Source organism: Pieris brassicae, chromosome 6 (assembly GCF_905147105.1).
Source record: "Pieris brassicae chromosome 6, ilPieBrab1.1, whole genome shotgun sequence".
NCBI lineage: Eukaryota > Metazoa > Arthropoda > Insecta > Lepidoptera > Pieridae > Pieris > Pieris brassicae.
This window is the reverse complement of record NC_059670.1, coordinates 18,936,087-18,960,964: the sequence shown is the minus strand read 5'-3', so window position 1 is coordinate 18,960,964 and position 24,878 is coordinate 18,936,087. Positions and strand designations below refer to the sequence as shown.

General features: G+C 33.7%; 4 protein-coding genes and 1 long non-coding RNA gene across 8 annotated transcripts; 2 read left to right on the top strand and 3 right to left on the bottom strand.

The window, feature by feature from the left end:
- Positions 1 to 3,992: 3,992 nt before the first annotated feature.
- Positions 3,993 to 8,643, bottom strand: LOC123711400. Its single transcript, XR_006753950.1, has 4 exons — positions 8,565 to 8,643; positions 8,360 to 8,439; positions 7,181 to 7,421; positions 3,993 to 5,234 (listed from the first exon to the last, which is right to left on the bottom strand). It is a non-coding gene; the product is annotated as an uncharacterized LOC123711400 (long non-coding RNA).
- An 83-nt stretch (positions 8,644 to 8,726) lies between these two features.
- LOC123710913 (protein ARV1) lies at positions 8,727 to 11,644 on the top strand. Of its 3 annotated transcripts, none has more exons than XM_045663221.1 (7): positions 8,727 to 8,796; positions 9,410 to 9,529; positions 9,894 to 10,027; positions 10,336 to 10,478; positions 10,578 to 10,649; positions 10,926 to 11,093; positions 11,392 to 11,644. In XM_045663221.1, exons 1-7 carry the CDS (start codon positions 8,740 to 8,742, stop codon positions 11,502 to 11,504), a joined length of 807 nt encoding a protein of 268 aa, XP_045519177.1. In that variant the 5' UTR covers positions 8,727 to 8,739; the 3' UTR covers positions 11,505 to 11,644. The 3 variants fall into 3 exon arrangements, with proteins under 3 accessions (XP_045519177.1, XP_045519175.1, XP_045519176.1); XM_045663219.1 differs by having other exon boundaries at positions 8,733 to 9,113; XM_045663220.1 differs by having other exon boundaries at positions 8,733 to 9,068; positions 11,392 to 11,643.
- Positions 11,645 to 14,379: 2,735 nt separating this feature from the next.
- Positions 14,380 to 16,786, bottom strand: LOC123710916. Its single transcript, XM_045663223.1, has 5 exons — positions 16,341 to 16,786; positions 15,742 to 15,880; positions 15,061 to 15,271; positions 14,889 to 14,973; positions 14,380 to 14,623 (listed from the first exon to the last, which is right to left on the bottom strand). The coding sequence occupies exons 2-5, from the start codon at positions 15,874 to 15,876 to the stop codon at positions 14,515 to 14,517; spliced, it is 540 nt and encodes a 179-aa protein (XP_045519179.1). The 5' UTR covers positions 15,877 to 15,880; positions 16,341 to 16,786; the 3' UTR covers positions 14,380 to 14,514.
- Positions 16,787 to 16,850: 64 nt separating this feature from the next.
- On the bottom strand, positions 16,851 to 19,811 carry LOC123710914. The gene is made up of 5 exons (XM_045663222.1): positions 19,527 to 19,811; positions 18,640 to 18,811; positions 18,214 to 18,431; positions 17,725 to 17,855; positions 16,851 to 17,088 (listed from the first exon to the last, which is right to left on the bottom strand). Exons 1-5 carry the CDS (start codon positions 19,659 to 19,661, stop codon positions 16,899 to 16,901), a joined length of 846 nt encoding a protein of 281 aa, XP_045519178.1. The 5' UTR covers positions 19,662 to 19,811; the 3' UTR covers positions 16,851 to 16,898.
- A 530-nt stretch (positions 19,812 to 20,341) lies between these two features.
- LOC123711037 lies at positions 20,342 to 23,525 on the top strand. 2 transcript variants are annotated; one of them, XM_045663431.1, is made up of 6 exons: positions 20,342 to 20,582; positions 20,748 to 20,866; positions 21,262 to 21,433; positions 21,999 to 22,219; positions 22,621 to 22,751; positions 23,312 to 23,525. In XM_045663431.1, the coding sequence occupies exons 3-6, from the start codon at positions 21,379 to 21,381 to the stop codon at positions 23,490 to 23,492; spliced, it is 588 nt and encodes a 195-aa protein (XP_045519387.1). In that variant the 5' UTR covers positions 20,342 to 20,582; positions 20,748 to 20,866; positions 21,262 to 21,378; the 3' UTR covers positions 23,493 to 23,525. The 2 variants fall into 2 exon arrangements, with proteins under 2 accessions (XP_045519387.1, XP_045519386.1); XM_045663430.1 differs by lacking the exon at positions 20,748 to 20,866.
- Positions 23,526 to 24,878: the final 1,353 nt, after the last annotated feature.

The following is a 24,878-nucleotide window of genomic DNA, read 5'->3' as shown; positions in this document are numbered from 1 at the left end:
GCCAAAAGAAATCTTGTATCCTATGCTTAAGTCAGCCCAATTTAGAATGAAATTGAATTCCGTAAATGACTCTATAATCTATAAATATAAGTAAAATTATGAATCTACCATAAAATGTGTCCGAGTTCGACTTAAGACGGACGGATACATATAAAGTTCGTCTATAAACGCCATTTCCATAATACCTAAAATTATGCTTGGTTACACGTGACTAGTGAGTCACGAGGGCAGTAAAGTCCCTAATATTTAAAGTTAATCCCCATAATTTCTTGGATCCATATTTCCTCGTTACCGCAAGCCAGTCATCCATCTAGGTATTAACGACCCCGCGAGAACATTTAACACTTAAGATTTTTTTAATTACGTAATGGTATGATATACTTATGATTAGTTATATATTAAATTTCTCATATAATAACACTAACGAACCTAATAATGATGGAAGGAATGGAAGGAATTCTGATTGAACTTAAGTACGTCACGGAAGATAAATAGTCATTGAGTATAGGTACCTCTAGGTGACACTGAAAATGAAAAACGGCTTAATATAGAAAGTTGCCAATACTTTTATTGTTTTTCGAAGTAATCTCTGTTCCTCTCTGCACATCGTCGCTTTCGATGGAACCACTGAGAAAAGCAGTGGGCCCATTCTTCCTTATGGGTCTCTTTTAGGGCATTTTCGTACCCTTTCACCGCATCTTCAGGGCTCGTAAAGCGAAAACCTCGAATTTATCCTTAGTTCTTTGGAATAAATGAAAGTCGCAGGGCACCAGATCAGGACTATAGGGCGGATGACTCATTATCTCAACACTTGACATAATATTCACCAGTCTGTTTTGCGGAGTGCGCTTCAATGCTTCACATTGTCGTGGTGAAGGAGATCCTGCTTCGAAGGCGCTGCTGTCGAATTTTTTCCAAGACAAAAGGCAAACAGCGATTGACATACCAGTCTGCAGTAACTGTTCTTCCACCTTCTAGCACAACTGTCGCGAAATGACCTTTCCGACCAAAAAATGAGGCAATCATCTTTTAACCTTAGTTGGCCGATCCTCGAAAAGAGCTAATTGTCTTTTGATTTCGAGTTCGTAGCTTTCATCACCTGTGAAGATGTCAAATACAGCAATTGAAATACCACAAAGTATGAGGAATCTATCTGTTACAAAGCTTCCTGACGCCTAAATCTTCGTATAATATTTTTTGAACTTGACTCATATCTTGCTCGTATCTGCTGCTTCCTCTATCATGCCTCGCACAACACTAGTGTTGTCTTCAGTAGTCGCTGTTAAAGGACGTCCCTCACGCGGATCATTATTGAGATTGCTATGTCCACGCTTACACTCGTTAAATCAATCAATCAGGTCAGCTTCATATTTAGTTGGATCCTTGTGCTCTTTCACAATCTCATATAATTGAGCTTTTACCATTGTCGGCAAATAAGTAAGACCTTAACGTTTAATCCAATTCTGTATTTGATCTTTCGTACTTAGACACAGTTGGTGCTTTGTTATTTGTACCGACCCGGAGGTCTTATTACCATTCACTTCAACCTTCCGAGTTCTACCGTGTAAGTAGGAAGTCAGAAGATTCAGTGCGGTATGCTTGATGCCATAGTGACGGAGTTTCCCGATTAAGCACGATCAAATGCTTTGGATAGGTGGCAGAAAACACCTAAAGCGTCATGCGATTCCTGTCCGGCTGTCGAGTTACCGTTGGTAAAACCGAACTGATTATTATGTAATAATTTGTTTACGTTAAAACGACTTACTAGTTGATTTAGTATATTTTTTCCAAATATTTTACTATAAGTTCGTAGTACAGAAATTGGTTTAAAGTTGGACCTGGGGTCGGACATACTACCTGCTTTACATAATGAATACTTAATTAAATTACTTTACTATGTTTCATTAGATCGGGAAACTCGCCACTTTCAATAAAATTGTTAAAAGTTATAGTTAAATGGGGAGCAATTATAACAATAATTCTACGAGTTTCTTTTACAGAAATACCCCAAAGATTGGTAGTGTTAGTTGTCTATGGTTTTCAAATATATTAACTATATCGCCGGCACCAATGGGTCGAAATGTAAAACTAAACTATCACTCGTTTACATTATCGTTGAGCAACGATTTTCTTGGTCCCTTCTTATTCCTCATCTATATAAATGACGTATCATTTCTTGTAAACGAGCATCACGAGATATCACATCACTTTTATTTAAAGTGAAACGACGAAATTCATCACATGAGAATGTAAACAGTGCCATCTCCAGTGTAGTTCACTGGTTTAATACAAATAATCTTAAGCTAAACGAAATGAAGACAAAATTTGTAACTTCAATTTATGTAAAAAGTAGTAATGCTCAAATAATAATTAACAATGAGGAAATAGACTTTGTTGGTAATACGGTGTTCTTGGGAATTACATAAGATAGTAAACTCCAGTGGGGCTTACACATAGAAGGTCTTTCGAATAGGCTAAGTTCTGCAGTATTCGTAGTGAAAAAGATACGCGATATTACGGACGAGGATACAGCAAAGCTCGTTTATTTCAGTTATTTTCATAGTATTATGTCATATGGTGGTGATTATTATGTGGGGTAATGCAGCTGACATTAAATCGATATTTTTAGTGCAAAAGCGGGCTATAAGGGCGATCTGTAGATTGTCCCCATGGGAGTCAGTCCGAAGGAAGTTTAAAGAATTACATATTTTGAGTATATTTTGTATGTGCGGGAAAATGTAGATATCTTTTTAAAGAATAATAGCTTCAATAATTATAGTACTAGTAATAAAGACAAAATTAGCGCACCAACCAGAAGATTGCATGAAACGAGTAATTCTTTGCAAGGTATAGGTACGTTTTTTCAACAAAATCCCTAGTGAGATAAAAGTGTTGTCATAAGTTCTAATCATAAATAAGTTCAAATCGTACCTTAAAGTAAACCTACTTGCTAATGCATATAATAATACAAATGAATATTTAAAAATGAAAATTTATGACTTAATTTGCTCCAGTGTTGAAACGCGGCTGAATCTGTCGGCTGCATTACCAGACTCGAGGGTGATCGTCAACATCCACGACAGTTTGTTTCATGTAGTATGAAATTATTTCAATATAACTAGTATTATTATTATTTTCTTATGTAGCCAAGTGCAAATTTCAAGGATCGTTTAAATGTCAATGTCAATGTCAAATGCTTGTGGCGGCGTCCATGCGTTGGTCTCCCTCCATAAACGCAAAATATTTTTATTCATATAGGTAAACAAGTACACTTATGAACGTCAAAAAGAAGTAAAATTACATTTACATTCACTACCAGTTCGCAAGTCAAGGGCGTAGAACTGGCAAGAAACTTTTTGCCACTCTTTTTAATCATACAAATTGTTTGAACTGGAGCAAATCAATCCCAAGGATTAGGATCATTTAAGTATTCGACAATTTTATAAAAGGCTTTATTGATTAATTTCAGTTTAACGAGGGCTTTGAATTTATTTAGTGAAAATTCTCTAATTTCCCTTGGGAGTTTGTTGTAAAAACGAATACAATTTCCATATAAGGAGTGGTTTATCTTCTGGAGCCCGGTTGGTCGTATACTTAAAATAGTTCTATTTCACGTATTCTACTGGTGAAAGTCACCATTTGTTTTAAAATCGTTTATGTTTTGTACATACAATAAGGTTTCAAGAATATATTGACCAGATAGGTAGTGTCATAATATTTAATTCCTTAAACTTATTCCGTACCGACTCCCTCAGAGAAACACGACAAATACCCCAAACAGCCCGCTTCCGCAGCAGCATTCCACAGTGGAATACCGTACGACATAACGCTGTGAAAGTTTTTTTTTTATGTAATCGGAGGCAAACGGGTAAGAGGCTCACCTGATGTTAAGCGATACCGCCGCCCAGGGACACTCACAATACCAGAAGGCTCGCAAGTACGTTGCCGGCCTTTCAAGAATTGGTACGCTCTTTTCTTGAAGTCGAATTGGTTCAGAAGTAGCTATGGTACACAATTTTAGCCGTGTCCTTATCAGTAAACTTTCGGATTTTCTTTACTGCATATGCTGCAGAGGTCAGCCTATTCGAAAGAGTCTCGATGTGTGGGGCCCACTGCAGCAGTCTTTGAAAAGATAATGCTAGACCAACTTTCCTTACATCTTAATAAAAATAAACTCTTACATAATAAACAGGATGGTTTTAGTAAGGGTCACTCCACAACCGATGCCGGTGTGAAGTTGGTTTCGGATATATTTAACGCCTGGGAAGAATCATATGATGGAGTTGGCGTTTTTTGTGACCTGTCAAAGGCCTTTGTCTGTGTTCATCTTAATATAATGCTATATATGGTTGGAAAGCTTCAATACTATGGCGTTGATGTCCTCCAGTATGTGACCAGTCTACGGAGCTTTCAAATCATATATTTTAAAACACTTGGCGGGAACTCCAAACGTGGCGGTCGATTTAATTATTTTTATTGTTAAAATATTCTGTGTAATTATTACCAAAACTTATTTTAGTCAGTGTAAATAATTGTACATTTTGTTAATTATTAAAATAAATGAACCAGAGGACCCAGGTGGAACCTCGAAACGATCCAAAATTGTTCGTAAAAGAGGTGCGAAGTTCTGGACCTGAAGTAGGCGGCGGTGAGGTTGACTTTATTCCGTTTTTTAAGCCTTTTATCGCGTTATCTGAGGCTTTATCCGGAGCATAGTACAAATACGGACTTCAAAGTTTTTGTTGAAATTCAGGACCAACAGGTTAAACTTCGAAATAAAAGCCCAGTTTACTTAAATTATATTTTGACTTCAGAGGTGAAAGGTGTGTTAGCTTCACATAGAGTTAATGCCAACAAAATTGCGGTTGTTTTTAAACAATACAACACTGCAAATAATTTCATCACAAGTACAGACTTTTTGACAAAGCACAACTTGAAGGCGCATATTCCTGCCTTCCTAAATAGAAAAAACTGGAATCATCCAATATGTGCCCACAAACATTTCGAACAAGGATTTATATACAACGCTGTCTTCGATATATGAAATTATTTCAGTGAGAAAATTTACGAAAAAAGTCGGTCAAAGTACTGTAGGTCTCGAGATTATTACTGTCTATATACTGTCTTGTCAAATGTTCTGCCTGATAACATCCAATATGATCTTTCTTCGTTCAGGGTGTTTGAATATATCCCGCCGTTGCAGCAATGCTTCCGTTGCTTCAAGTTCAACCATCCTGCAAAAATTTGTAATGGTAAACAACGTTGTTCGATATGTGCAGGGGAGCATAATTTCAGAGAATGCGATAAAAAAGAGAACCTGTGTTGTGTCAATTGCAGTGGCCTTCACCTGGCCATAGCCAAATCTTGCCTAACAAAAATACTTGAAAAAAGGGTAAAATTTATGTGGCTAATACAATTACATCATCTGATTCGTCTTTATCTGCACAGTCGAGCAACATTCTTAAGAGCCTACCGTCAATAAGCCAAAATATACACAAATTAAATAAAAATTGTAAATAATGTAAGTAAAACAGTGCCTGAACTCAACTTGAACCAAACTCAACTTAAGGCGCAAATTGCAAACAATAAGAATATTTTGATAGCAATGGTTTAAACTTTAGTCGAATTGGGTAATAAAACAGATAATGTACCTGTGACTACACTGTTCATTAAAGACTTACTTTACATTCATTAAAATCTGTCACATTAATGGACTATACTACTATACTAGTACAGAATATACAGCAGTTATGTATATCTCCATACAATATTCAAAGTATACATAGGAAAAAGCCCTTGTCGTCTAAATTTTTAGCTGAACATAATGTGGATGTCTGTTTACTTAATGAAACTTGGCTGAAAGATACTCAGCATTTTAAAATTTCTGGTTATAATTCCCACTATCGTAATGCCCAAAACTAGCATGATGGAGTAGCAATTTTGATCAAGCCGTATTTTAAATATAATATTATTCATACCAGATTTTACCAAAACATTCAGACTGCAGCATTATCAGTATATGTAAGAGGTAACCACTTAACAATTTTATGTGTATACTACCCTACCTCAAAAGGTAACTTCAGAATAAGTAAACTACGTGATATAATTAGAGATTTCCCTAAACCAATATATATGGCTGGAGATTTTAATGTTCACCATGTCGCATTTGGATTTATCGGTACCATCGGTATAACCACGAAATGTCGGGGTCATCAGTTATATGATTTAATTGATGAATTTGATCTATGTATCCTTAACCATGGTAGTTTCACCACTATTAATTATCCTAACCGAAATCCATCAGCTATTGATGTCAGCTTTTGTAGTGCTCCAATCACTCCACTAATCGAATGGTGGATGCATGATGATTGTATGGGGAGCTATCATTTTCCTATGTTTACTCGTGTTTTATTGTCCGTTGATAGATACCATATTAATCCTCCCATTGAAAAATTCTTATACAACAAGACAGACTGGATAAAATACAATGAGCTGTCTATAATTGCTTTTTCTAATTTTGAAGTTCATAATGAGAATCTATTACAGTCATATGACGAATTTTTCGAAAGGCTTGATGCAATTAAGAGGGACACTGTGCCAAAGTTTGTAAAAGCAAATAACTATCGTTGCAAACCTCCAGCACCTTGATGGAGTGACATGTGTGAACAGAGTGTTATTAAAACTTATGAAGCTTTAAAACTGTACAGAAGGGATCCTACCATTGATAATTACATTAATTACAAAAGACTTGATGCTGTTAAGAAAAATACTATTTCAGAACATAAACACAAGGTAGGGCGAACATCTGTAATACTTTTAACAGAACTAGACCTGTTAGTATTATTTGGAAATACATCAAGTTATTTAAACAAATAAAATGCAATAATAACATATAAAGACAACTTTGATGTCCCTATCTTAGAAAAATTATCTCAAAATGGATGTAGGGTTAATTATAATCTAGAAAGATATTTTCAAATTAATAATAGCCTTCAGAAGTCTAGTTTCCTCATAGAACCCTTTACTTGGAGTGAGTTTTGCACAAGTTTACAATCCAGACAAAACACAACCCCTGGGTTAGATGATTGTCCATACATTTTGATCAAAAACCTAAATCAGCCTGTTCAAAAAAAAAAATTAGCTAATCTTAATGCTCTTTGGCACTAAAAAACAAAAATACCTAAATCTTGGAAAGCACAGTGTGTAATCCCTATACTTAAGCTTGATAAGCCACCTGAAGATCCTAACTCATATCGTCCCATATCATTGTCATCTTGTGCTTCATCTTTCAAAGCTTAATGAAAACATGATAAAGATGCGTCTTGAATGTTATGTAGAGGCGAACAACATCATTCCACATGTTCAATATGGCTTCCAGAGAGGTCGAAGTTGTGCTGACAGCTTCATCTCTCTTGTCAGATCTGAAATATGCCAACAATAATAATAAGTCTAGTGTTTGTGTTTTTCTGAAGGTTCAAGGTGCGTTTGATAATGTCGCCCCTGGCATTTCGGTTCAAGTTCTTTCTGACACTGGTATACCAGGCACACTTTGCCATTGGTTATTTAATTTTTAAACAGATATAATTTTGTATATAAGGCATAATAATAATCTCCATGGTCCCAGAAGGGTCTCCAATGCCCCTGCATTGTACCTTTGGCTACATTATCTCTATTGCTGTACAATGTTATATACATTCAAGTCAAATTCTAGTCAAACTCTTAATGGTGTAAATATTTTACAATTCACGGATGATCTTGTAATATATAGTTCAGACCATAATGTAGATAGAGCTGTAAATAATATTAATAATGCTTTGGATCAATTGTACATATATTATAATGACAAGTTGGCTCTACATATGTTAATATGTATTGCTCAAGAAAAGCAAGGCCATGATTTTTAGTAAAAATTTTCCCTCTAATGGCATACTCTACAATAATCATTTAATTTCAGTTGTACCTAACCATCAATTTCTGGGTGTTGTCATTAATAACAAACTTTGTTTTGATTAACACATCAATCACATTATAACTAACTCTCTGAAGGGATTAAATATTATAAGATGTTAAGCTGGTGTGACTTGGGGTGCAGACCCCAAAGTTTTAAGTATTCTATATAAATCTATAGTCAGAAACCACTTCGACTACAGTTGTTTAGCCTACTCAAATAGTAGTAGTGTAAAAACCAGACATAATTCAAAACAAAGCTCTGCAAATTATTTCTGGGGCTATGTGTTCAACACCCATATGCGAGTTGAAACCAAAATAATACCACTGAGTCCTAGAACACTTCTGCTAATAGAGAGATATTTACTAAAGCTGTTATCTGGTAATGATAATGTTCTCAAAAAAATAGTACCTTTTCCAGTACAATGCTCCCAGCAGACTTCGGGAGGTGAGCTTTTACGAGGTTATTTCCCAGTTCTGACTCTAATTTTACTGCAAATGAAGATTTTAAAAATGTAATTAAACAATCAAAGTGGACATGCTACTCATACCCATATTCCTATATTATGTTTGAGACCACAATTGTTACTAAAAAAAAAATATTTGTGAATTATTACGTTTTCTTTCCGATAATAGTAAAAGTGAGCTCTTTGTGCGACTTCTGCAACAATTCTGTAATCTGTTGGTGAAATCGAACATTTCATATTTAATGTGAGTACTTTTCGTTTGACAGATTGATTCTTGTCAGTGAAATTAGTGACAGTGCAAGATCCCTTTCGCCGCCTGAGTGATATGTTAAAAGATAGATTATATTACGTGCCTCATCATCATAAAGTCATCAAAAATACAGTGGGGAAATTATAATAAACCAAATAAAAATACAGAAGACTTGGCCTAAAGGTCTAGATACCAGGCCATAAACTCCAAAAAATAAAAAAAATATATCACAACTGACAACATTAAAATTAATAATAAACACCAAACAGCTTTTTTTTTACTTTCGCTGTATAGAATATAAGAAAATGATTCAAAATAAACAATTTAAATGTGTTAATTGTAGTGAAAATGTTGGTGCACTGTATAGAAACTATGGCCCGTCTGTTTTAAAATTGAGTAAATGTGTATGTAACAGTTTATTAGGGTTTAAGTCACCAATGAATATTGAAGTAATTGAATGGTTATAGAATTTAAAAGATACAGGCTTTAAAAATATTATTTATCAATGGCACAAGCAATTCAACAAAAGCACTTGAGTTATGTATATATTGTAAAAAATTGGCGTTTATATCTCATATAATTTTTAATAAAATGTGCAGCGGGGCCTAATCCAAAAGCAAAATAACTGTTATACACAACTAATATATATTGGTCGCTTTATACTGGATCTATACCTTATGAATATTAAATAAATATCTCTACAGTTGTAAAGGTTTATGTTAAGCAAAATGTTTATACATTACAGGAGCATTGTAAAGGTATAGTGGATAAATATATAGAATATGATCCAGTCATTGTAATGATTGATCTTGTACTGATCTCAAAAGAAGCCCAGAGACATATTATATTTAATACTGATTTTAAAGTAAGTAAACTAGTCAAAAAGACTGCATATTTGATTTTAATAAGGGAATATAAAGCCTTTGTAATTCAGATAGCTACTGTTTTTTAGTAATATTTCTTTTGAAAACAAGATGATGTACCTTTTGTGTCTGGTATAAGTAGTTGAATTAATTGTCCAGGCCAAAATGGCTTGGTATACCTCAAGAGGTTTATCTTTTCCATAAAACCATTTAATAGGTATATTGAATTCCATAGCACCACCTTAGAGGTAGAGTTGCCCACTTAAACCATTAGGCCCAAACTGCACCACAAAAATCCTTACTGTTGAAAATATGTTGTTAAACCATCATATGCTTTTGTAAATTTTAAATTTTATTTTGTTTTAGGCCTATTGGAAGCTTTTTATAATATTAATGATGTTAGAGACATATGGAATATGGAGAAATGATAGCTTATTTAACATAGTTGTTAACTCTCTCTGCAATATACAAAATAATAGTACCACTAATACTACATTCATGTAAGTTTTTTGAATTCAATAGTAATGCAACACATGCAACCTGCAACTTTCTTAAGAAAGTCTAGTTCAGAATTAGAAGAGATTGTAATAATATTTTACTTGCTCAGAAACGTCTTTGTCCAGATAAATTTAATTCATTTTCTGGCCAGCCAATGAAAATCGGTATACTAGCATACTATTCTAATCTAATTTAATCTGTGCAGAGTAAGTTCCACAAACTATTCAAATTAAGTCTAAACAACATCTCTGCCTTCTATTGTTTAAATTGTTTGATGTTATTCAATGTATTAATAAATTGTATATTCCAGTAAATTGCCGCAACAGTTACTTTTAAATAATTTAGAATCATACAACATGGACTGTATGGATTGGGCTAGAGAAGAAAAAGATGGTGTGAACCTATTTATATGGGAAAAAGATTTTTATATACAGTTTATATCAACATTCATGGGTAAGGGATATTGTAAGTTTTAGTAATCTAAATCTATTTAATTCTTAAGTTTGTTTATTTGTAATATATTTAATAAATAATAATTCATTGCAATTTTAGGAGTAATTGTCTTTATATTAATCATTCATAGCACAATGCGCCTATTCAGCATTTACAGTCAGGATACAAAAGGTATTATTAGATGTTATATTCTTTAAAATAATTTTTAATACACCTATGTCAATTATAATTACCTTTAGACTTAAATTTAAAATATTCTAGCATTGTTAATCATTAGTGCAAAATTGCTTAAGTTAAAGTATGTGTTGTTAATGTAACTTAATTGTTTTTAGTTTGACAATAACCTATATCAGTGTTCTTATTTTCTATTTAGCTGTAATTTAAATTAATAAATTAAAAAGAAATAGCAGTTTTAATGGCAAAAATTACATTTAACTTTTTTTTCAGTGGGTATTGTTAAACTGTTGAAATCTTATTCATTGGCTAACACAAGCCTGTTGTTCACTCTACCTACTCTAGTGTGGGGTACACAGGAGACATTACCTGAGACAAGACTACTCCACTATTTACTAGTATTTCTCTATATGTTCACTGTATTCTACAATGTTTTTACTGGTCAGTCACTATCTTTTTTCTTTGCAGTTATTTTGATCTTAAACAAATTTTTTTCTTTCAATTATCATGTCTATTATTGTATCTTTACAATCTTTAGATATGCATGTAACCCTGCGATTATGGAAGGTGCCAGGGAATCAAATTACTTAAAATAATAATAACAGTAAAAGTTTGAAATATGTCTAATCATCACTAGTTCTTAAGGGCATTCATTAATACAATAGGTTAATCATTTTTATACATATATTCAGTTTTACTTCAAAATAAAAATCACTAATTAACAAATTTAAACTTTCAGTACTATATGAGAGTCCCAGAATGTTTACAACAGTGATTTTACTGTTCAGTCACTTGGTGAAATTCATCATGACTTTTCACCTGCCTCCGCTCATAAGGACAGTTACTACATGACAAGTAATATCACTAATAATAATCGTAATATCTGAAGAATGTATATATTATGTATGAATATGTAGATAATTTTAAAATAAAACAAAAACTGAGTATCACAGCATATTTATTTAAAAATATATATCACGTTTACATCATGACATTATGTATTATAAATTACCTTATTCCTTTACAAAATTATTAATTTGGAATGTTAAAAATATAACATATTTTGTGATATTTAGGTCTGGAGCCCATAAGCTTAGCTGCATATAAAATTAAAATTTAAAGTAAAAGACTAATTGGCAAGCTTATTATTTTTTTTAAATTGAGCAATTACTTGTGGTTTACCCTATAGTTTTGTAACAGGAAAACCCCACATTTGCCTTTTCATGCTAGTACAAATTTATTTTAAAAATATCGTCTGTTATTATATTTTATTCATTAAATATATTAAAGTACAAAATAAAATAATTAATATTTTTCTTTATTCATAAACAGTTCAACTTTTCTAAATATGTGAATTATGTTATTATAAACAGCCTTTGTATATAATTAAAAAAAGATTTAAGGCTAATTAAACCAGTAAAATTTAACTATGAACTAACCAGCTTATTGACAATTGTGAGAATTATTTCAAGTCAAAACCTTAATCTTAAAATACAAGATCAAACTGCAGCATTTGTGCGTTCATTAAATTATAGGAGGCATCTTTAATTAGAGAGATCATAAAATATAACATTACAAGGACTCATGAAGTTAAAAATAAATACAAAACATTTACAAAATTCAATGAAATATGCTAAAATCTTTTTATCTACTTTTAATTATGGACTTAATGGAGGATCATCATGTCCAATCATTACATCTTCATACATGATATTGTGACTTCTTCGAAGCTCTATCTTGTGCCTTATATACTCAATTAAATTATATTTTCTTATTACAACCACTAATCCTACAATGACAATGCATATTGTAAAAATAGATATAATTGCTGCTGTAACGTCGTACCTAGCAGTAGTAGCAGCTTCTTGAGGTACACATTCGTCGTAATATCTTAGAAAGTCATCATCACATTCACACTTGTTTTCTTTACATATTTCGTTGTTACCCGTACATTGTCCCATGAGGGTCGTATTGCAGGGCAGGATGTGCTCTGTTAAAAGAATAAAGCTCTAGAAATACCAATGGGACAAATTGACTCAATTAAATAATCGTCTACTTACCCGTAAGCGCGCATTGTAATAGATTTAAAGATATCGTTGCTATTATTTCAATAGCGTTGAGACCCATAATGAATACTCAGCTATTTCTTTGATTTTCACATCACAACTTGCAGGATAAAGAAATGTTATTGTCTGAGAACGTTTTTGCCGACAAGTCAACTTTAGAATAAATAAATGTTCATCTCCGATATACTAATAGCGATTCGCTACAGAAAAATGTAAATGTCATGGTCCTCTGTAATCGTCACGTCAAACTCATACGTCAAAGACACTTGGTGATTAAAGTTGCCAGTCGCGTCAAACTAAACTCTACCGCTCTCGCTAATATACAAAATATTTACATGTACATGTCAAACAAAAAACACGAAGAACTGGAGAGATAAGAAATCTTTTTTTAAATTAATACCTGTAAAATGTTTCCCATAATGGCCAGGACAAATAAGCAGCCGGCTGTGTTTCGTAAATATTAAATGATAACACAATAACCAAGGATTAGACAATATGACTCGCCATCGCACAACATACTCAAACTAAGGTACTATCTCTAAAACTAAGGTGATTACCGCGAAAGCACAAGTGACCTACACTTGAGTTCATCGATACATGAGCAAAATCTAAAGCTAAACTGTGTTCGCACGGTGAGTAATAAAAATTCAGAAATATTACATTTACGCTATTTTTATTGCGCCTCTGGAATAGGGTAATCTTTTCAAGATTAATATCTTTTTTTACACAATTTGTATCCAAGTATACGAGCTGGCAACATTGTCTGTGATACTGCTAAGTGTATCATAAAAAAGTGGCCTTTTTTTCTAATCCTAAATTCATCCATCCATCCATGTAATCAGTTCAAAAGCAATTGTATAAGAAATTGACCATTGAGTAGTAAAAGAAAATAAAAGTTGACATTGTCAAGAGCTGCAAAATTACTTTACTGTGATTTTGTCCCTAGAGAGATCTTCTATTGAATATAAATTATAAAAATGTATAATCAAAGATAATTTGTTAAAGGTTCTGGCCCAATATCTTATGTGTGTTATCTATGATGAAAAAGAAGAACTTCAGAAGTTATATAAAATGATTTAATATATCTGACTAAGGGTCTACTACAATAAGAAACTAATAAATTATTTACTAATTAACTTAATATAACTTTAATGTGGAATTACAAAAGTATTCATACAGTGTTTATTATTGTTACATAAACAATCAAGTTATTTTTCTGATAATTAGTGTTTTTTCTTCTACAAGAACACAATATTTCATATTTCACCTCATAAGGTTGAAAAACTATTTTTAAATATACTGAAGATTGAGAAGGACAGCATCATGGAACAACAATTCATTCATATGTGATGTAAAGCTAATGTATATAAATATCATATATACATCATTTTTAAATATTTTTTATTATTGTTGTCATATTACCGCCTTAATTTATGAAGTGAAGTCAAAACAAAATATATGGTTCTTAAATGGGGGATCACATTTTAGAAATAAATAAGTACTTCAAATTCTTTGTTTAGGTCGTTATTTAGTAACATCACTATACCAAAGCTGAGTCTATCAATTATCATAAATTGTGTCTATGGAGACAAGAATCAAACCCACTTGAGAAGATTTTACTGTTGCGTCTGTAGTTAAATAATAAGTAATCCTATGGGTCAAATAAATTAAAAACGATTTAACATCTTTTTAATTTAATTTATAAAATACATCTCATGTAAAAATAATGGTGGGTTCATTACACTTCCCCTTTTAACTTTTATGTTACTTTGGAATATATATGCAATAAAATACAGTTACTTAAAGTTATATTCCTCTCCCGTACCATAGGTATACTTTTCTGGTAAACTGTAATCTGCCTTGTCATATCCGACAACATCCACTTCTTCATTATTAGGACCTTCTCTGAAATGGAAAGCAGCCACTGTAAGAGCTGAAATATACACGCTGAAATATTTGAACTATGGACCTATTACAAGTTTTATAAAATTACCAAATGTAATTATATTTAAAACTTATCCTTGCTTGAGTTTTTTCAGCCTAACATAGCTAAACTCAAAGCCATATGAAAACCGATTATAATGGATTTTTCTTTTTAAAATGACGCATTATAATAATTAGGTAGTGGCAGATTTTCTGCATAATTCACTAAAGCTATGATATAACATACCTTAACTCCTCGTGATCTTTTTTCTTTGGGTTTTTTTCGTATTCACGTTCTTCTTCATCACTTTCTGGTTCATGGTAAGCTTCAACTTAAAACGTAGGACAATTAAAAACCAAGTAGGTTTCAGAAAACGTTAAAAATGTATAAATATAATATGGTAATATTTTTAAAATACCTTTCTTCTCGTTTTGGTGGCTGTGAGCTCCCGCATGACCGTCATCGTCATGTCCAAAGGAATCCTGTTTCTGAAACTCGTAATTGTCTCCAGCCTTCTTGTGATAAGAGTCAAAATGCTGGTAACCCTTTTTGCCACCTCCGGTTTTCTTACGCGAGTAACCGATTTCACCATCTCCTTCGTTCTCGTAAGATTTATGATAATCTTCCGGCTGATAGTAGTAATGTTTATTGTGAAACAATGTTAAACATAAAACTTAATTTAAAAATAAAGCGCACTAAATAGTTGATTAATACCTACAAAGTCACAAATGTAACTAAGCCAATGTTTTTGTGTGCCTTTTAAGTTCGAAGGCTTTTTATGTATTTAAAAGCAACTTTATTTTTTTGTACTACAACTTGACAATAAACGTTTGCTAGCTTACTTTCCACGAATAAAAAATATTCCTCAGTTTGATTGCCTCTGATTTTTTATTATATTATCTTTAATTAGAACTAGATTTTTTCTACTATATGAACAAAGCCTCGGCACTATGAAGTGTTATTACATTGTCGGCAATGGCTCATTAGTCTTTTAGTCTACACCGTATAAATAAAATTCTGAGAAGACAATTCTTTACAATTAAAATAAGTATATAAATAGGATTTTCTTTTGTGTACTTCGCTTGTAAGCACGTCTTACCGCAGGGGACCTAGCAGGCCTGATATATGAGCCGAGAGACATAGTATCATCTGCCACCATAAGGTCCTGTAGAGTTGCAGCCTGAGACGCTACTGCCATCTGTATCAAACCTATTACTAACAGTTTAAAAGCCATGGTTCTGAAAAAAGAGTATTTACGATTAGAATATCGTGGTCACTGAAGCGGTTACAATAAGTAAAAAGTTGTTGAAATCGACCATCAAAGACCTTCATTGACATTGTTTTAAATATAGAAAAGACTTTCTTAAAATAAATAATAACTAACTATTTTAATCAAGTTTAGTGCCTTTAAAATCATTTAAATTTTCTTTGGATTATAATGTTAAGAAATGTCATTTATCCAATTTCCAAACGGCTTATTCGTTATATATATATAACCTACTGGTTACTATAAGTATTATTTGTACTTACAAAAAAATTGTTCCGTCGCAAACAACCAACTAGCCTATCCATAAATTAAAGCCAGTTTTATATAACAAAATGATTGCAAATAAATTGTGTTTCCCAACCACCGTTGAGTTTATTCTTGCAACTAAGCAGACAGCTCTCTAAAGTATGCAATAATAAGTAAAAACTCACCTTAAACCAAGTTTTGCTGGTTTTGTAAAAAAATCACATACAAAGCATTTGTGCTAAAACTTTAGACGACAACTATCTATGATGCCTTAACTTTACGTTAATCTTTATATTTGCTTGCTTCATAATAAAGTAATTAAATAACCAACTTCAAATACATGTCAACATAACACGTCTCAAGAAGTGCCTGGATATCTAGAAACTTGTTGGAATTCACCAAATCAAAGGATGCGGATGGTATATATATGTAGCATACGTGCTTGGAAGCAGTGAACGATCATATCCACATTGTATGGAGAATAACACGAAAAAGTGCTGTTGACAGCTAGGGCGTACCACGTATTCGTGTAGTAATACACAAATACATTGCGAATATTGTGATGGTGCTTTCGTGTAGTCATCAAAATGTCACGTGAACTTAATTAAAACATTAATACATTGTCAAGTATCTTACGCTTTAAAAGCTCGTAATTTAGCTAAACATAAGTATCTGAAAATTATTAAAATAAAATAAAACTTTATAAAATTTAATACAGCCGTCAACCAGCAATCGACAATATATTATGGCTTTCGTAATGGAAACGCGGTGTAGACAGAGATTTGGTTGCGTCGCACGTCGTTTGAGCTGGCCTGTCCCGTTTTTTCTTCATTAAGAGTTTCTCTTGGAATAGTCTCCTTGATAGCATTTGGGTGAACTTCATAGGTAAACTCCCATTCTTTTTGAAATTTGAGATCCTGAAGGCTCTTCTCTCTTTAACAAAACATAGTATTTAATCCAATAGCAGGTATGTATTTAAATGCATGGGTTTTATTTTATGTGAACGACCTTTGAACTTGAATAATGGTAGTTTGAAATAGATTGTAAGCAAAAACACCTTATACTTTTTGTGAATGTGGGCTTTTTGTACTTTTGAAGTTAAACTTCTTTTGGCGCGTTAGGGAAAAATTATGAGTAAATTTTTACAATGCGCACGCACATCGTAACATTAAACCCGACACCGAACACCGTCACAAAAAACAGATACCCTGAAGTTAGCAGTCAACATTTTAAAATAAAAAATGTCCACTTCTTTAATTATGTACAAATATTATGATTATAATATTATTTTTTTTGTGATATTTAGATAAACTTTATTAAACTAGATAATACGTTATAATGAAACTTTAAATGTATTAAATACATTTTATCTATTGTTAGTGGCGTTTTTTCTACAAACGTAGAATAATAATAATATTTATTTTGTTACGCCAAAGAATTATAACTTCTAACACGTGTACATAAGTACACACACATGTTTTTTTCTATATACGATAGCTTCTTAGAGGAACGGTCATATATAAAAAAAATGTGTTTAATCAAACTATTTAAATGACAGTATATATTTACATTGATTCGGTGGTAACATCGAATCGTATCACGGGAAACCCTGTATCGCGTCCCCGCTGAAGGGCGTTTTTAGCCAGCAGTCGAGAAATTTCTGAAGCTTTAGGTGAATCCGGGGGCACTATTACTACAACCTGGGAAGTTAAAAGGCCCATAAACTATGTATAATTACTCAAATGTTGTAATAAGAGTTGTAAATACTGGATGAGCACCGATTCTTTTGTTGTTTTTCTTTTAAAATTGTTGTTATGTATACCATATTTACATATAATTTCTATATGCAAATTCCAAGATTCCTATAGTAATAAAGTAACAAAATTTTTGATTCCGAATCGTTAAAATTAACATGCTGGTTATGAAATATGAAGAATAAAATTGATGAAGAAATATATGCGTTTGTTACGGGACTTAATGATAAAGATTCTATTTACACAATCATTGTGTGAGGAATGCCACCAAATTGACTAAACTAGATAGAACGGATGTTCAGACCTGCATAACTGTATGCACTTGATATTTGTCGTGCAGGGCGGGTGCGCTAAGGCAATGTGCAGCGAAGAGTACCAAGCGCCGCGAGCGGCTGCATCGTACACAGCGGGCCCATGCCTTAAGAAGATTTGCGTCCCAGGGGCTTACGGCTGCGCTCAACGCTACTCCTCTCACCTGACCCCACCGCTTTGATTCCTGCTGCTCTGCTACCATCGAGTGACCTGAAACGATAATATTGACGTTGATTAAAAACAAATGAGGTAAAAATAGGTTTGTAAATAAAAGTTTTACGTTATCGAAAGCTTTTCATATTTCGTGGTAAGGTTTTACTAATTTTATAAGGCGTTAAATACCATGCAAACTGTAGATCATTCTCCAAAAAAAAAATAGATTATAGACTCAAATAATATAGCCTAAATAATTGCTTACCCTGAGCCAGAGTTCTTGTGACCAGGTCATCAAGAACGACATTCTGTGAATGATGTGTAGCAACACCTGGCCAGGCGGCAGCTGCGTGTTCCTTCACAAATCGCAACACCCTCGGAGTATCAGCTGGACGGGCGCGACGCACACGTAAACGTTCCTCTTTTAAAGTCCCCACCTATTCAGATCGAACTAAAGCGGTTACCGGCACAACGCCAATCAGTGGCGTAACTATACCATCTGAGGCCCGTGGTAATTTCTTTTGACGAGGCCCTATCAGTAAAAATCATCGCGTTGTACTCAGTTCAATTTTAATAATCTTTGAGATTTTCAACGTACAATTGATTACACTTTGGGTATGTCCAACTAATACTAATATAATAACTTCGGTCTTAGGCAAGAGGGAATGGTCTGTAGCCCCTACGCTAGCCTAATGCGTATTGCATTCATTCATAGAACATAATGAATCCATCATCTATAAGCTAGCTTTTCGGTGAACGAAAGTGAGGAAACCTGCATACATTTACAATGAAATAAAAATAACAAAAAATTGACCTCGAGGCCAATTGGGTTATTACGTCACTGTCGTCAGTCGCAATACAAACATTTTTCTAGGAATTTTTGGTCGCATAGCCAGTATTTTCAAATTAATGTGAACATCTCAACCCACAATAAGTGGTTGGGTGTAATTTGCGAGATGATGTTGTGGCATACAATTAAAAAAAAATTAGTACTGAGGGTACTAACAAAATATGCTTCTATTTGCGCAAACCACATCTAGTAAAGGGTCTACATTCCTCAGAAAATATTCTGGCAACTTATGGATGATACCTGACTGATACTACCTAACAGTTTAACTATTAAAGATATATTCTTAAGCGAAGTTTACATACAGCACGTTTAGTAGAAGATGGAATTTCAGGGTTGTCAGCGTAATTTCGTGAAGCAACTACTGAAGGTCTGTAACAAGCTGCCGATCTAACCATCGCCCTTGGAGACAGCCACTTTATCAGTTTGTATATTGACATGTCTCAAAAAATAGAGGTTTACTGTTAAAAACGGTTCGTTTTCACCGGCGTATCATTTTGGATATTGCTAGTTGCTTTTAGTTATACAAAAAATTTAATATTATTCAAAAATAAAAATACACTATGTTGGCATATTGACGGTTGCTGTGACGTCAATTGCGACGATTGCTGCGATTTTACTTTTTTGTTATTTGACGTCATTGTAGTATAAAGGTTCTACCTATAGGTACATTTATGGATAAATATAATAGTTTCTTCGTTTAGGGGCCTTTTTTCTTGCTTACCATGAGCTCTTTTGCGAGCCTATTGACAACCAACAACTGGGTTGCATCGTTTATTAATATCAGTCAGTTTAGGTTTCCACGTGACCTCAGCGGTATTCAGATTTTGTTAAATTAATTTGTATGAAAATTCGTACATCGCGACTGACCCAAAATTCTACCGTCTTTCTGATTCGTTTTATTTTGTTTCTGAACAAGTTACTTAGGTCGCCTTGAAGAGATGTCTTCATAACAATAATGATGATAGGTACATTATATTGTTATATTTTATTTATTACTTTCGACGTTAAAGTGTTTATAAATAAATGATATTATTAAAAAAAAACTTTTTACGGTTTTTAAATGTCTATGTAAAAAAACCATTTCGTTGTATTTCTATCAAACCATAAACTACGTTTGTATAAATGTCATTCGTGACAATATTCTAGCAGAAAATAAAAAATGCCTCGCTAATTCCAATATCCATAGAAAATACAAAAAATGTTAATACGGAAATGAAATAGACAAAATGAATTGCTTTAGGTTACTTAACAATAACGTTCTGCGTATGATCCCACGCCAGGTGTGCAATTTGGAATTCAAGAGATTCAGGAAACCCTCGCCATGCGATGTCTGTCTGTACACACCAGAGAAAAGACCAGTTCAGTATTATTATCTTTTAATATTTATCCCAAAAGTGTAAATATAACATCGATTTCAATGATGGACTAATTAATCAGATAAAAATTGGCGGACGTTGATACTCCGTAACAAAAATTCAGAGGCATCGTGTAACGATTCAATGTAGATTTTCCATTATCCATAGCGCTGTAGTCGTAAACATGCATCATCGTTGCGCGAAAATTCAATAAATTGAGCGACGGAAGTCGAGGTGATACTGGTGGAATTTCGTATTCTGCCTCGACGTCCGATGATGAAGTGCAGGTATCCGAGCAACTCCTCTGAACACTTTTCATGTTTTTTACTAGAATTGTGAAGTTTTTCCTTGAATTCCATAGTCTAATTCCCAGCAAGTGAGTCGGCCAGAGTTTGTTTTTAATTTAATAAAAACGCACACGGGAACGGAAAAATGTCTTCATGATGAAATTGTTGTTGCAAAATAGTCTTATTTTGGGTAGTAAGTTAAAATTCAAATTAATAAGCAATGAGGTTAAGGTAAACTTATTGGTTGAGAGTTTGAACTTGAGCAGTGACAAAGATTGATTGATTGATTGACAAGATTGAATTTCATAAGGTTTCAAGTGTGAAACCTTATGAAATTCAACAGTAACAGAGGAAGGTATGCTATACGTATAACTACAACTTTGTTTTTGTTTCAGTGCTTTGACATCCGCAATGTATCAGTCGAGCAGGGAACCAACAAACATGGAAAATTTATACGTTCGTTCCTTTATAGCCACTATTGGCCACGCGAGCCAAGCGTCGTGGGTCTCTGGATGTGTCACAACTGTAGCTATCTTGATGTCCTGACTGATAAATATTCTCTTTCTGGTAAGTTGATAATTTTGTTCAATCCCTCCAATTTATACAACTGGTACAGTCTTTCTAGTTAGAGACAGCTTCGGTCGGAGACGGTCTGGATTTTGCCAGTAATCTGTGTTGCTATTTGTGGCGTAATTGTTTAATGATATTTACATGTGTGTGTTTTTACGCGACCATCTAACATAAAGAGCAGTGTTGCCCTTGTGGCTTTAGCGTGGGACTCTCATCCCTGAGGTCGTGGGTTCGTTCTTTCTATGTGCGCATTTAACATTCGCTCGAACGGTAAAGGAATACATTGTGAGGAAACCGGCTTGTCTTAGACCCAAAACTCGACGGCGTGCGTCAGGCACAGAAGGCTGATCAGCTACATACCTATTCGATTAACAAACGACCATGAAACAGATATAAAAATCTGAGCCCCAGAACTAAAAAAAGGATGTAGCGATTGATTTTTGGTATCAAACAATGTGTATTTTATTGAAACACCAATAATCTCTTACGATCACTTTCATTTTTACCCTTTAATTTCTCCCGAAAACACTTAAATCTGTATATATTTAAAATCATTACACAGGTGATCGTTTTGTGGCATACGAGTACATACCACGTACTAATGAACGAAAGATGGTTGGCGTATGTGTTGCCAACAGGGCATATCCGTGGGCTGCAGATGAGTTGGAAGAATGGGCGCACTGTACGAGTGCCCGTCCCGAAAGGAACCGGATGTACTTCATAGCACACTGTCTGCGTAGTCCCAATCTGTTTAAGAAGTACGATGTGCCGTACTTGTATGACGTAAGTACATGTCTTGTCTTCGAGATTTGATGTTATAAAAGACAGCTGTTGTTTACCTCTTATTTGAATTATAAATATAAGAGATTTTTTAATGATTAAAAATGACATGATGTATATTAATACTAATATTTTTTAATAGATGTAAGAAACAGGTTATTAAAAATATTCTTGAGCAGAAAGAATAATCTTTAAAACCTCAACTTATAAGATTATCTCACTATTTCGAATAAATATCTAAAACAACTTACTTTTATCTAAATTACTTTAACCCTTAAACTAAACTTTTGGCTATAGACATTCTGAAAGCTTAAATTTAAATAATATGGGACGTAAAATAATCGTAAGAATCAGGTTAAACTTGAGTTGGGGTTTATTAGAGAAATAAAATGAGAATAATGCAGGTGGAAGTCCTAGCGACATCTTCGGAGGTGGCAGCACAAGGCGTGGGATCTTTACTCTTACGGAGGGTTTTGCAGTACGCTGAGGAGATGCGATTCCCGCTCGTGCACGTTATCGCAGTCAGCCATTATACGTACGTATACGCGTATTCGTTAGCTCTTCGTTAAACGTCTTCATGTCTCAGCTGGACGCACTTTATAAGCATTCACAAGACCGTAGTAAATTTCAAATTGAAATTACAAAATTATGAGTAAAGCCAATTCAATGTCAACTATGGCAGCCGGAATGAATTTTGAACCAATTAAAAATATTTTTTTACAAGCAAAATATCACTAATAATATAGTATTATTCATTTTAGCTGTAGAATGGCTGGCAGTGAATATTTTAAATAAATCAGTGGCGCTACAACCTTTTTAAGACAGGTACTCAGATTTCTGTATCTGGTACATGAGTTTTTTACCAATCTAATAGGCAAGTAGACGAACAGCCTCCTGTGTCTGACACACGCCGGCGACAAGACAAGCTGGTTTCCTCACGACGTTATCCTTCACTGTTCGCGTGAATTTTAATATAGAAAGTATATATACAGCCGGGGATCGAATATACGACGTCAGGGATGAGAGTCGCGCGCTAAAGCCACAAGGCCAACACTGCTCTAGTGAACATTGTGTGTATATAATAAAATTTTACAGAGCTAAAATGTGTGAGAAGTGCGGTATGAAGCTGGAGTGGTCGATGGACTACAGCGAGTTCATTGATGACGCCGGTCAAAGGGTCTTCTTCCCGCGACGGCCACACCACAAAGTATCTGTGTTTACCATGTATTTTGACCCAAAGAAAGGTGCGCCAGTACCCTGCTTGCCCCCCTTTTAGTACCATTGTTGAAAATAAAAAAAATTGAGGCAATTTTTTCTTTTATTTGTATGAGATGTTTGACGTCACATTCCCTGATGCAGTACATTTCTGATCTGTTAATAGTTCTACATTCAAGATTAGCCCTTTCATCCTACTGATACGAAAAAAATATTTTTCGCCTTCGAACCAAGAACGCAAACGTAACACGGCATGTGCGTTACCCGCTAACTTATGAAAGAAGCTTCCAGCTTCTAGAGGTTAGAAATATGGATTCATTTAAAATATGTTGAATCGTACCTTAAAAGAGGAGGTAAATTATTTTTCGCGTAAACCACGTAAAATGATATACATAATGTACAGACTATGAATACATATAATACGAACATGACATAGTACTTGTTCTTACAGACCCTTTACTAATTTATTTATTGAACTTTACATCATAATATATAATGATATATACAGTATATTTTATTTATTTACACTTCGTTGCATAAGAAAAAATAACATACATAAATAATATAATGGAGGCAACGGGCAACCTTATCGATAACAAGCGATCTCTTCCAGGCAACCTAGTAAGGGCAAAACTAAAAAAAGAAATATGATGAAAATAGTTAAAAACATAGTACCTTAATCTACAGTAATACAAAAAAAAACTAAAAACGAACAGCTAATAACTCGGATTCATGAATGGCGATGCAATACAAAAGAACAGGAAATACTAGAATTACACAAGTCACGATTGATCAGGATAAGATAGGGCTAAGAACTGATTATACAGAAGAGTTTTAAAAGATGATAGAGAGGTAGCCAATCGTATGACATCGGGCAGCCTATTCCACAACTTAATAGCGCATATCCTAAAGAATGAGCTGTGGGATGAACATTCCAATTATCATCTATATATTTTTAACGTATAAGTAATTTTATTTATTTATTATTTATTAACACTTCGTTACACTACAGAAAATGAAAAATTGAACATAATTAAATGAAAAGGAGGGCAACTGGCGGCCGTATCGCTTTCGAGCGATCTCTTACAGGCAACCACTATAATATATAGTAATAGGGACCTGAAAATTTGAAATTATTTTTAAGATAAGAGCGAGTTTTAGGATTGACTTTGAAGAATAGAAGAGGAAGAAGATAAGCGTCACATCTGAGTCGAATATCTACCCGAGCTGCCTGCCAAATTTAAACACATGTTCATATTTCCTAAGACCAAATATGAAACGTATCTATATCAGAGGTGCATGAGTCCGCATAATTGAGAATAGGAAGTAGAGGAGATTGCGCTCATTAGTTTTAGTGTGAATAGGAAGGAAATGCAAGCTTTCTAACATACATGTTACAAAAAAATTTAAACGAAAAATAATAAAAAACATGCTTCCAATTTTAGAT